The following is a 13,255-nucleotide window of genomic DNA, read 5'->3' as shown; positions in this document are numbered from 1 at the left end:
CTTAAATACCTGCTGTGGTTACAGAACCCCTAGTTAATGAAAGCACCAACAGGACAAGCTCAGCTTGGAAAATATCTCATTTATAGCCACTGATAACAACATACTCAAACTGCCTTACTCTGTACTCCACTGTTTGAAGGTTCCTCATATATTTTATGATTACTGAATCAGTGCTGATTAACCTACTTGGAGTTGAATCCCTGATTAACAGCTTCTATAAAGACTACTAGAATTTTTTATTTTTCTTAAAAATTTTTCTCTGGACTTGCCTTGTTTTTAAATTGGATTCCCTTGCTGTCTTTTATTCTTGTCCTCTATTGAGCCCTGTGTTGTACCAGTTTGTTTTGTAGGAGCTAATATCAGACAAGTAAGCTAAAGCACTTTTTTATCTGTTTTGTGTGGGGTTTTTTTAAATCAACATGCAGTATCTATTTTGGAGGCTGAGTTAATTATTTTATGGCAACAATTGCACAACAGAGGTAGAATGCAATGCCTTTGACTGAAACGCGAAGCTGTCAAACTTCTTATTCAAGTAGAATGAGCATATGTGCTGTGAGTTAGGGTTCTGAAACCTTTATACAAACTGTAGTATGTTGTCCTTTTGCAACCACTAGTTGCAAGTTAGTTGATTAGACTGTTGGCACAGAAATAGGAGAGGGTGAACTGGGCAACTGTCACTAAACTTGCTTTAAAAAGGCCTGAAGTTTAAAATAGGCTAGACTTGCTGATTAAAGGGTGATTTTTCACAGTTATGTTGAGCAGAACACTGCTTTTACCACTGAGACCTCTTGTTGGAAATAATTGTTTGTAGGGAAGTCAGTTGGCCTGTGGGTCTCCAGTCACAGATAAAACTAAAAGATTTGTACATATGAAACACATTTACTTTTTCAAATGTTGGAAAAAAAGGCCAATAATAGAGTATTTTAGTACCAAATGTTTCCTAAGTAAAGGAAATTCCAGCTGTGTTTCTACTTCAGCACCAATTATTGGATGCTTTAAGTAGAGACTATTGAACCTGATTAATGTAATTGGAAACCTTTCTCAGAATAAATAGGGTTTCTATCCAAAACTCCTATGATATCATACTTTTAAAATATTTGGATTTGTTTTGAATCAGTACTTGGACTCGTTGAATGACAATATTAAGATGATGGGGTGCTCTAGCTTCACAATTGCATTTGAAGCAAATAATTCATATTTGTTATGTAGCTTAATGATTTTCTCTCTAATTTGCTTTGTTAATTTCATTGAAATGGGCCTTGTTTCGTCAGTAATTATTTTCTGACAGAAGATGTCATCTGGGATATTTCATTTCCAAGGGCAAGGAATAGAATCCTACTCAAAATCATTGAAGTGGGACTGTTTAATAATATGACAGATCCTTTTAGGTTCATTACAAAAGACTTAATTTACTCTGTCCCAGGCTGCAAGTGATGATTTCTGGTTCTGGGTGGTTTTTTGTGGTTTTTTTCCTTTGTTTTGGTTTTTTGTTTGTTTGTTTCTTGTGAAAGCTTCATTAGTTATAGTTTTGCTTTGCTAGAAAATGTCTTGTACAGCCTACCATAGAATAATATAAATTTTTAATTGAATGAATTGTACTTGCAATAAAAGTATACCTACTTGCATTAACTCTTAAAGCACACTGAATGTCTCTTTCCATTCAAATGATGCAGTTGATTTTAAGCCAAGATACTTGGTTAATAAATTCTGTTTTCATTTTTTGTGCTTTGAGCTATTATTCTGGAATTAACTGAAATTCTTGTTGATGCCTAAGAATGTTATGGGCATAAAAATACTGTTCCCTGCGTTGCCAGATGATATCATGGCTAAAGACTGTTATCATTTGGATTAAGAGGAGGGACAGGACTCAGACTGAAGTAATAAATGCAAGTTTAATGGATCATTCTGTTTTACTAGTTTGTCTTTTTTCTACAGTGGGTGCTATGGAATCTGTTTGCAAATGTGAAATTTTGGGTTTTTACAGCCTAAGCTTCTTATACATGACAGATTTCAAAAACATGTGCTTTGAAATGTATCATGATGGTCTATTATTGTCTTTGTAAGCAAAAAATTGATAAAACTATACAATTTTTCCCTCTTTGTTTTGTGAAAATATAGTAACTCTGCAGTAGCCTGGCAAATCCAGATAATTCCATCATAAATATTCTTTTACTGAAATGTGCGTACTATTTTCCTTTTCCCTTTCTCTTTTTCTCTTCCCTTTCTCTTTTTCTCTTCCCTTTCTCTTTTCTTTTTTCTCTTGTTCCATGTTTCCAAGAACATTTGTGCAGAGGTGATGATTTTTTGATGCCAGATTATCAGGTAAAAGTGGGAATTTGTATGTGATGTAAAGTCAATAACAGTTTGAGTTTATCTTTCATACCAGAAACTCACTCAGTTCCTGAGACTGGAACAGTTCCTCTTTACTACTTTTGCCAATAACTGTTTGAATAACTTTGTTACCGTATATTTTGCTGAAGCTTTCTAAAGTTAAACAATTTGTTATAATTATTTCTCTTCCTCCTTTCCTGTTATCTTTTCTCTTTTCTGTACAGGTGATTTCTATTCACTCCTTTCCAAGCTGCTAGGAGAAAGGGAAGATGTTGTGCATATGCATAAGCATAAACCTACAGAAAAGGCAGAATCGGATCTTGTAGCTGAGATTGCTAATGTAGTCCAAAAGAAGGATCTTGCCAGAGAGATCACAAATCATGATGAGAGGGACGATACTATTCTTCTCAGAGACAGAATTCACAAATTTCACAGACTAGAGTCTACTTTGAGGCCACCAGAAAACAGACATTTCTCTTTGCAACAGTCTAAACATGGTGAGGGAAGCTGGGAAAAAGAACATACGGGAGGTGGGTTAGGTGTTAATTTTGTACGATGAAATGCACTGTAAGAGCTGTGATCCACATTAGCAAAATCTGAAGGGAGTATCAGTTGAGGCTTGGTGGAAGTATTTTACATGATAATTTTCCAAATTATGGAAGTGTTCTCCCTCCGTTTTAGAGGTGTTTCATTGGGGTTCTTTCCCCCTCCATGTGTCGAGAAAGAAAGTCTACTGATGGCACAATACCAGTACTTTCTGGACAATAGAGTATTTTTTGACTCTGAAGACTTTTACTTAATGATTTTATATCAGTTATACTAAAACAAGGTAAATACAGGATATAGTAGTCACAGGAAATGAAGAACTTTAATACAAGTAACTACTATTAAATGGTCAATGGAATAATCAATACATTTTATGAGTTTTCTGATTACCTTCGTTTGTCAGATATACAATTTTATAAAATGTATTCCTGCAATTCTATTGGATATTTTTTCTCTCATTCAGAACGAGCGGTAGTTAATCCTGAAAAATTCTTCAGAAGTAAAATTTTCTGCATATTGATTTCAAATTGGGCTTGACTATCCAAATATTCTCAGACAGGCTGTTTTATTATTCTAGAATTACAGTTGTTTCCCTTCAGGTTTCTAAGACAGCAGAAACCATGGAACTGTTGTGTTTGTTTTACTTGCATTTTGGTCTCTGTGATATTGACTGTGCTTAGCCTTACCTGCTAATGTGGAAAGCCAGATAATGCAGCATATGACAAGTATTTCATAAAATAAACTGGAATGTATGCATGGAAGCCATCTGTATGTATAAGCTGTGGCCACACATGCCTGCTTTTTTGTTGCAACCACCCAGCCTGATGTTTCTGAGTACTCTTGTAGACAAATGTGTATTATTGATAATCCACTTGATTTTTATTTCTGTTTGTAATGTTAACATGTATTGTCTCCACTTATATGAGACTCTGTTACAATAATCAAGCCTAGCAAAATCCTGGATTTGTGTTCAACTGAAAAGTAAAGACAGGGACTTTCCAATGCTATGTTATGCTATACATTTAAAGCAGAGCCTGTTGACATAGGGGCAAAAAACCAGGTGGGATGTTACCATATGCCTGACATAAGTGTAAATCATAAATAATTCCATAAACCTCACTGGAATTAAGTGCTCAGAAGAGCCATGTGCATGAGCATTTCTGCAAAAGCAGTTAGCTCAGACTAATAACACATGGTATGTAGAAGGCAAAGACAAAAATTTCCTTCTGTTTTCACTGATTCAGAGGAGAAAGTCTCAGTGAACTAAATAAATGGCTTAGTGTGGCACATCTCATGGCATGAATTCTAACTACAGAAAGCATTTGCTCGGCTACATTAGTAGCCATATATTCATACGTGGGTAATTTGTTGGTGGAGGATTAGTTAATAAAAGGACTTTCAAATGATGCAATTTTGAGATACAGCAGAAAAGAAAACTCAAATTTCCTTAATTAGCATTGTTGGGGGGGGGTTCAGTGTCTGTTATACTTCTAAGGACAGAAGTTCTGACCTGAAGAATGTACCAGCGCCATCTTTTGGCAAAAGAACTTTTGTAGCAAAAACATCTTTAAGCCCGTTTAGTTTCTGCTTAGGGAAGTATTTACATATGTAAGAACAAAATCTTCCATAACACAATTTTCCTCTTCAGAGGAAGAAGTGGAACTTAAAGTTGTCTTAATTTAAGAAAAAAATTGCACCCTTTGTAAAATTCTTTGTTGTATTGAATTGAAAAAATTCCCAGTATTCTTAGGGCAAGACTTTGTTGTTAAATTAATTTCAATTAACTGTTAAATAATTACCAGAATTAAAATAGTTTAATATTTTTAGTCTTGCGAATATTCCAGTTTTAAACATGTAACTGTCCTGAAAAAGCAAATGGCCAATATGTTAAGTAAAGTTGTTATAAATGTTATGTTTGTAACTTTATACTACTTCCTGGTTGCTACCCTGCGACTGGTCACTAGTCAGTCAAGTTGTTTAACATGCAACCAGTACAATTATAACTCCTAATTAAGGCAAAGAGTGTAATTTTCTAATTTTAAAAACTTCTTTGTGCAGTGCTTCCTTAGATTTGTCAAGATTCAAATTACTACTCTGGTGGCAGAGAGTAATGCAATATGACTTAAAATTTGTAATGCTAAAAACTTGAAAGATCTTTCAGGGAATTCTGGACAGCAAATTGTAATTTTGCCAGTAAATAAGGCTTTAATATTTCATTTGTGGAGGATTAGAGGATGACTTTGATGTTCTAAATCTATGTCATTCTTAATTTAATTTTTTTTGTATGAAAGGAACTACTCTAAATTGAAAGAAGGAAGATCTAGTACTTAGAGATCTCATTTACAACAAAACTGGTGATCTTTTTAAAGAAATTGTAAATTATTTTAATAGGAAAAGTAATTTTCTTTGGTCTCACGTGAAACTATTCTGTAGACCACTTATTTTTGTAGGGAAATAGTAATAAGTCTTAGATAAACGAAGTCTAAATTTAGTGAGATTTTGTAAAAAGCTAGTTGGCTCAAGATAAACCTGTATCAAAGGGCTTTCAGTATGAGACTTGCAAAGGGAAAAGAAAATGTAACAATAATTAACCAATTGTGGAAACATTTGATGAAATCTAAAGGTTGTATAGAGGCTGGAGCTCTCATGATAAATTGTATTTCACTGTACATTCGATCTGTCAGAAATCTTTTAGTACATGCCTTCTGGGAGACTAAATTTTACAGAAGCCAAAATTTAGGGTTCCTGTGTTCAACCTTTTATTTTTTTTCTAGTTTTTTTGAAAAGGCTTGGGAACTAAGGGGCACTCTAACATGAAACATAGACAAGTTTACTTCAATTTAGCTTGAACTGATATGGGATGAGCAAGTGAGGAAGCAGACACTGGATTTCCCTCTTTTTATTCCTTTCAAAATCCAAGCATCCCTGAATATACCTGGCACTGCACCTGCTGTGATCAGCTGAACTGAGCAGAAGGCTGAATATATATCATTTTTTTCTTAATGGCTTTTATTTTAGCTTGGAGCTTTTGTTCAGCTAAAATTTCTACCGAGCAGAACATCTTATTTTAGAAGTTTCTGATTACTGTCTCGGATTCACTACAATTGCCTTAGGTTTATTTTGGGTTTGTGTAAACCTCTAGATTTTCTCTGTCACCAGCTCTAGCTATGATATCTAAAACTCCTATCTCCTAGTTTGCACTAGGTTTTCAGCACTGATTTTGTATTTCCATTGTGGAGATTGTGGAGAATGGTTTTCCTTCCACTGCATCCTTGTAGTTACTGCTCAGACTGCATCTCTTCCAAGTGAGATGAAAGGGGAGGTATGCTTATCACAACAGATGGGTTGCAAAGGTGGCCTATAGATTTTAGACATTGTGTTCCATTTAATTTTTCCTTTCATTGAAAGATCACTTCCAGCTGAACCCTTTCAAAGTCCTTGGGTGCTCTGTGTTAAGGTGTGTGATCTGCCTTTTGTTCAAAGCATGGATGCCCTGGCACTTCATGAGTGTGTTTCACCTGCCCAGATGGTACCCCACTGATTAGTGTTTAGGATCACAGCAAAACTCACAAACTTGGGTGAACAGAAAGTTGAAAAGTACAGCATGATGCTATCAAAACACGTTGAATATTAGTGAAGCAGTTTCACATAACTTCCAAGAGATTGCTTATTAATTCAGCATCAGTTTGGCTATATGTACCTACATACAAAGTATACATTGTAAAAATACTGAATTATGCTGAAAAAATTAATTTCTGAAAGGAAGCAGTGATGGATTTCCTAACATGTAGAAGGCGTTTTTGAATTTTTCTTTTTTTCTTTTATTGGAATTAGGGGGATTTTTCTTGTCATTACATTTTTTATTTTTGGTAATATAGTTCATTTGTCTCAATATACTGCCAGAGCAACATAAGAGCAACCACGTATGAATAGTATTTGAGCATTAAGTCTGCGAGAAAATAATCCTTGTAGTTAACTCTCTACAAGTTTTTAAAATTTTTAACTGGTTTTACCTTTTATCAGTGTAAGTCTGCTTTACGTAAAGCAGAGATTGAAGTAACCATTTTTTTATCTTTCATATATTAATTTTTAAGTTGAGACTAAATTAATCTCTTAGTTGAGGAGCTTTGCACTTTAAGGCAAGCACAAGAAGTATTTGACCTTTCAGTAGTGGTTCACTTGCTGAATCCTGTGCTGTTGATTTAGTATGGAAATCAGATTCGTGTTACTCAAAAGCTGTAGACTATTTCTTCTTAAAAACAGTGTGTTATGCCATAAACAATGACAGATATTCTACCCTTCTTCATCTTTTTAGTCAGATTTAGACATCTGTTTCCTACTTATGCATGTAGTATTTGAATCAGGATATGAGCACTATCCAGAGCTAGTGCATATGTTGGCTGTAAGAAATGTCGTAGAAAAACTTCACATAATTACTGTTTTATTTGTTTCTCTTTGCTGTTTTTCTTTTTTTCTCTGTATGTTTTTCTTAGTGTTAAAAACTTTATAGAAAAAAAAAGATCATGAATCAATCACTTCTACTACATAGTTGATTTAGTCATTCGTAGTATTTGTTATACATTTTTAATAAAACACTGATAGCTTAATATTTAAATTTGACTAATTATTTTGGATTGTAGTTGTATATTTTTGTAATCTGTCAGTATAGAAAGTATTTATAGAGCTCCTAAAAATTCTAGAGTCTGTGTCCATGTATCCTCACAAGATGGAGGAAAAAAAATGGAGTCAAAAGTGGTTTTGACATTTCTATCATCCTATGTGTATCAAGATGCCAGTGCTTGTTAATGCTTTACTGTATTAGAACTATGCTTGGATTAAATTGCAATGCATTAATGAAAATACTGTGTGTAAGAAAATGTCCATGTAATTCCCAATAGTCTGTACCACATGCCAGTTAACCATGTTTGGTGTTTTTTTATAAATATGCTACATAATTGTCTGGTTTTATTTGTTTTTTTTTCATCAGATTTTCACATAGAAGAGGCTGTGGAGTGGCCTGGGTTAGACCTCAAACTAGGCCAAGTTTCTGGGTTGGCTCTGGACCCTGAAAATAACCTTGTTATCTTCCACAGAGGTGATCATGTTTGGGATGAAAAGTAAGTAGAGACTCTTGATGAATGGCAAGTTAGAAGGTCAAACTGGAGTGTGCTGTTTGTAGACATTCTCAAGGAAAGACAGTTCTTTTTCCATTTAAAATTCAGTTCTTTGGCTGAAAGTGCCTTTCAGAGACTCGGGATGGAAGTGGCGACTGACAATTCAAGATGATGGGATTCCTGTCTTAAGGCAGTAAGAATGTGACTCCATAGGAAAAGAACATAGTACATTTGGTCCTTCCTTAAACTGTATGACCATGTTAATATGATATTCACAAAGATTAATCATCCCTACTTCTCCATGGGTTTTAACAGGAATAATTAGCTTGGGTGAGCGATGTTTTAGTATGGTGTACTGCTATTAGCACTTGGGTTTAAGACAAACACAGCTAGCTCCAGTGTATCCTCATTCTTCTTTTTGTTTATGTACACTGAACAGAATTGGATTCTTAGAAGATACTCTCTCAAATCAGACTTTTTTCTACTCATTTGATAAAATTTGCTACATTAAGCATCACTCGAACAAAAAAAAAATGTCCAAACTTTAAAATGTTTTCTAGTGTTTGTAAAGTAATATACTCAAAGGTGTATTATTTTAAGAACAGAACATTCTGAATGAAGAATACTGTCCTTATTTGTACAGTGTCCTTATGTCTCTGACCTTTAAAATTTTATAGGTGTTTATATGAACACATTTGAAAAACTTTCATGAAATTGTAAGAGGATACCGGAAGGAATTAGTATTAGCCTGTAACATAATATTATGGAGTACCCTTTTTAAGTGTGAGGTTTTATCTTCTCTCTAAGCATCTGTTCTACATATACATAACTAAAAGGCTAATTGGTAAGGAGTTTTTTTCAAATCCCAATGAATTCATTTTAAGGTAACATAGTTTCTAAAAAATGGAAGGGCAGCATTCTCAATGTTATAATAAGAAATTGTGCTTAGAATAGTGTTTTATGAAAGTAAGTAAGTTATTTGGGTTTTCAGTTAAATAACATAATGCAGCAGGTAAGGCAATAATTTACTTCTCATACATTTTTCTCATACAGCAGTGATCTCTCCAGCTCAAGTATACTTAAATACAGACTATAAAATTTGAAAGGATAATGCATTATGCAACTTGTATTACTCAGGCTTTAAGTATTCCGTAAAAGCTGATACTGAATTCAGTTTTTTTGTCCTCCTATGCATGAACATGAGTGCTGTTCTTTGTGTTGTTGAAGAAAGAATTTAAAAAAATATTTGAAAATAGAATGGTACTTGTATTTTTGAGTGTCTGGCAATTGAAGTATAGCAACAATCCAGAGCACAAAACTTGAGTTGTGGGTGCAGAAGATGATCACAGTTGTGGTCTGTAGCCTGGAAATCCACATCCCTACCAGCTGTGCTCAGTAGCACTACATGTTCACTTAACTCAGCTTTGTCCTCAGCAGTCACTGTAAGATGTGAGATAAGCTGCTGTTTTGGGCCTTCTGTAAAGGTGACTAAACATTAAATCTTAACTTATGAGAGGTTTTTTTCACAAGTTTTAGGGGTTTTTATTTCTTTTTGTGAAGCACAGTAAATCAGTTGGTAGGGGCCCTTAAGTCAGCTAGACTAAACCCACTGTTTTATACAGAATATGGTGACTTTAAAATGTATTGGGAAAACATGTTGGTGGTTAAGCTGTTGTTCCATATCTTGTGGCACAGAGAAGAGGCACACAAAATGTGCTCACCCAGTCAGCCTTCCCTTTTTGTCTTTGGGTATGTTGTGGGCATAAGAAATCGTTTTGGGTCCCTTTCATGGCTTGTGCTGAAAAAGGAAGGACTAATGAGTGTTCTCATTTTTCAAGAAAAGATTAGTATTTGAAAGGTGTTTATCATGACAGTCGTATGGGGGAGGCATAAGAAGTTACGAGGCTTTTAAGTCAACGTTTATCATTAGCTGCAAATATACAGTTAATTGAGTATAATATTCCTTGCCAAATCATAAATGTGATAAATCAATAGCCTGAAAGCCCAGAATTTATTTTCTGTTTCAATGCTTCACCTACATAGTATAGAAGCAAATTAAACAAAAATTATCTGTGCTGTTAGGCTATGCACAAATGTTTCCAAGGCATTATTAACATCTGCCACAAAAGGTAGATCCTTGTTTCACTAAATATAGCTGGTTGAATGTGCTGTTGTGCGTTCAAGGTAACTTCTGTCTGCTTTAGAAAAGCAGTTATGCAGTGACAAGCCCTGTAATATAGTAGCAGCTTTGCAGTGGCGGTAGCATTTCTTCTGCTCCAGATTAAAAAAAAAAAATCATCTTAAATAAGTCAAATTCTTCTACCACATTGTCTCCTCACTTTTGGAACAGTCCTTGCTATATGCAGCATGTGCTGGGCAGAATGAAACAAATCAGAACTATTCAGGTGTCTAAGTAATGAATCAGTTGGAAGTTATTTTGCATTTTGTGATGATAAATATATCCTCTTCATGGAATTTATAAAGAATATATTAAACAATGTGGGCTACATTCTTGTTACTGCATTCTTAACAAGATAGGCAGGTAAATTCAGGCTAAGCACAGTACCACAATGGTAATGGATATTGATCAAGAATAGAGCTCAGGGTTATGCTTTCAGGTTTTATGAGGTCAGGTGGTCTGTCTAAATTTAATAGGTAGCCCACCAGAAGGATGGTAAATTTAGCAATAATTTGTTTGTATTAGTATGAAATGGCCAGCTGAGAAGTAGAAACATAACTGTGGGATTACACTGAGGTTTGAAATTGGAAACAGTGAAATATGCAGCAGATTTTACTTGTCCTTCAATATCAAAGTTTAGAACCTATTAGAAAACCATGATGCAGAGCAATATGACATGTAATAGTAAGGTGTTCAGTTATTCTGGTCTTGATCTTGGTTTTGATCTTGGTCCTTTTAAGCTAGAAGTAGTCAGCATTGTTTGTGTTTTTATTTGTCAGTTAAAAAAAAGGAACATTGACTGCCTGGAAATTGGTCTCAAGTGCTGGGAGGAAGAGTGACTGTGATTCTGTAGCATACCAATTGTCCTCCCTGTCAGACTTCCTTTCTAGGAGAAGATGCATGGAAGATCACTCCCAAAAACTCATTTCAGAGTTCACTAGGCTTTCTTTGCATAACATACCTTACAATCTCTTATTTACACTGACAGCACTCAGTTCCCAGGAGAACTGGGAATAGAAGACTGGACAGCAGTGTTACTAAGAACTGAAATCATAACAAGGAAAGCCAATAATTATTTTAAGTTGTCTAGATAGTCAGTTCTCCAGAGATACAACGGTGTTTTCTGGTTGGTTTTTTTTTTGTACAATACCTGCCATCACTGATATTCTTTTCTGTGGTTGTCTGTGTAGATTAAAATAAGATTAGTTCAGTCTGTGCGGTGTTGGTTCTCCAGTTGTGGTCATTCATACCTACAGCAAGTCCTTACCAGTGTTGGACTCCTTTTAAAATAAAACTGTTTAAAACCGAGAGAACTTGTTATGGCAGATTACTGTCATTGATGGTAAAGAATAAAACAATTGTCGTCAAACAAGCAGGTACACACCAGTAGGCCATTGTGTGCCAGTACCGTTAATCCAATGTCTCCCTATAGCATGATGGCAGAGTGTTTAGGAGAAGTCAGTAAAGAGTTTTAGTAACTCACCTTGGGCTTAACCATTCGTAGTAAAAAAAGGATTCTATCAGAAGTGGTTTCTTCCAGAAATTAAATAGTTACAAATAGTTACAATAAGTAATGGCAATATCTAAATATTATTTTTTAATCATGGCCTATGCACAAGCTTAAACACATCGTGTCATAGATTTGTCTGGTTATATATGAAGCCAATATTGCTTTTCCACATTAAAAATTCTAGACATATAAATATTTAATGCTATGGAAATGTGAAGCTGCTAGAACTGTACAATATATCATTTTAATAGCTTTATTCATAGGCTTCTCTGTGACTGCAAAGTATATTCTTGTTTACCGTGTAGCATCAATCATAGCTGGATTTCTCTTGAGATTAACAAATGTATTTAAAAATACAAGGTGGGAGTGGGAAGTATGTCTTGTATTCATGCATTTGTCATCCACAGTCAAATACCATTTTCTAATATTTAGACTTAAATTTTGTTCAACATATTTTACACTCTGTTTATCTTCACAAAACGCTGAATGTATTTTTTAACAGGTTAGAGTAATAGCCAACTTCTCTGTAAGGGCACAGAAACTATATTTTTGGAAGTATGATACTTTTGTGCCTAGTAAATGTCTTCTAGAAAGTTAGTCCTGGTTCCTTATGTCTGAAATAGTGACATGCTTAAATGTTGTTTATTAATATTTTCCAGGTACCCTGAAAATTGAGTATAGTGTTGTGGGGGTAGGAGAAATACACATCATATCCTATAATCTTCTGTAAGCATACTCAGAGAAGGATAAGAACCATAAGACCTGAATCTTGTCCTAGGAAGCTCTAACAAAATATTGAACTGTGTTTGAAAAGAGAAAAAGCAAAAAACACACTAACAGGTACACATTGCCTTAGATGGCACAAAGGATACCTGGTTTTACTGGCACTTATGCCTTGGTCATGAGTTATATTTTTTTTCTGAGGCTACGTGGTTGGATTTTCCATTTCAGGTTTACCACAGCAAAGAATTGGAGAAAAAAAAAAAAAAAGAGGAGTTTTAATTGTTGATTTTCTTAATTCTTGCTGTGTTGATTCAGTGCTCCTTTAGTTTGGAAGTCATAACCTCAGTAGGAAATGCAGACATACAATGCTATTAACTCTTGCAATCATACAGTGATGTAATAAGGCTTCTATCTAAAGAAAAAACCAATCCAATAACCCCCCACTGGAATTGAACTACAAAACTCGACTTTCATAAGTTGTATGTATATTTTTCTAATGCTGGCTTCCTATGCCACTGTTTTTGTGTAGTTCTTTTGACAGCAAATTTGTTTATCAACAAAGAGGTCTTGGACCAATTGAACAGAACACAATTCTTGTGCTGAATCCAAGTAATGCAAAACTGCTCCATTCCACAGGCAACAGTCTGTAAGTTTGGGTTTTTTTGCTTTTATTAATTGAACTAATATTTCTGTATATTTTACACCAAAGAGTTCCTAAACCCATTTTGATGTGGTTTATATTACATTGTACAGTTATAGCCTCTGAGTTTATGTAAATAAATAAATAAATGAATATAAAATAAACAACTAATAGAAGTAATTTCCCACCTTTACTTCCTCTTCTTTCTAGTA

General features: G+C 34.5%; 1 protein-coding gene across 13 annotated transcripts in view; it reads left to right on the top strand.

The window, feature by feature from the left end:
* PAM (peptidylglycine alpha-amidating monooxygenase) overlaps nucleotides 1-13,255 on the top strand; it is a 121,384-nt gene that overhangs the window by 95,097 nt on the left and 13,032 nt on the right. For 9 of the 13 annotated variants that reach the window (XM_027656827.1, XM_027656825.1, XM_027656824.1 and 6 more), the window contains 3 exons: nucleotides 2,556-2,861; nucleotides 7,865-7,994; nucleotides 12,933-13,049. In XM_027656827.1, the coding sequence (XP_027512628.1) occupies nucleotides 2,556-2,861; nucleotides 7,865-7,994; nucleotides 12,933-13,049 (553 nt within the window). The remainder of the gene's footprint in view (nucleotides 1-2,555; nucleotides 2,862-7,864; nucleotides 7,995-12,932; nucleotides 13,050-13,255) is intronic. The other 4 variants (XM_027656832.1, XM_027656831.1, XM_027656830.1 and 1 more) reach the window with 1 other exon arrangement.

The sequence above is a fragment of the Corapipo altera genome, unplaced genomic scaffold (genome assembly GCF_003945725.1).
Source record: "Corapipo altera isolate COAL_440 unplaced genomic scaffold, ASM394572v1 61281, whole genome shotgun sequence".
NCBI lineage: Eukaryota > Metazoa > Chordata > Aves > Passeriformes > Pipridae > Corapipo > Corapipo altera.
The sequence above is the reverse complement of the archived record's forward strand: the minus strand, read 5'-3'. Positions and strand labels throughout refer to the sequence as shown.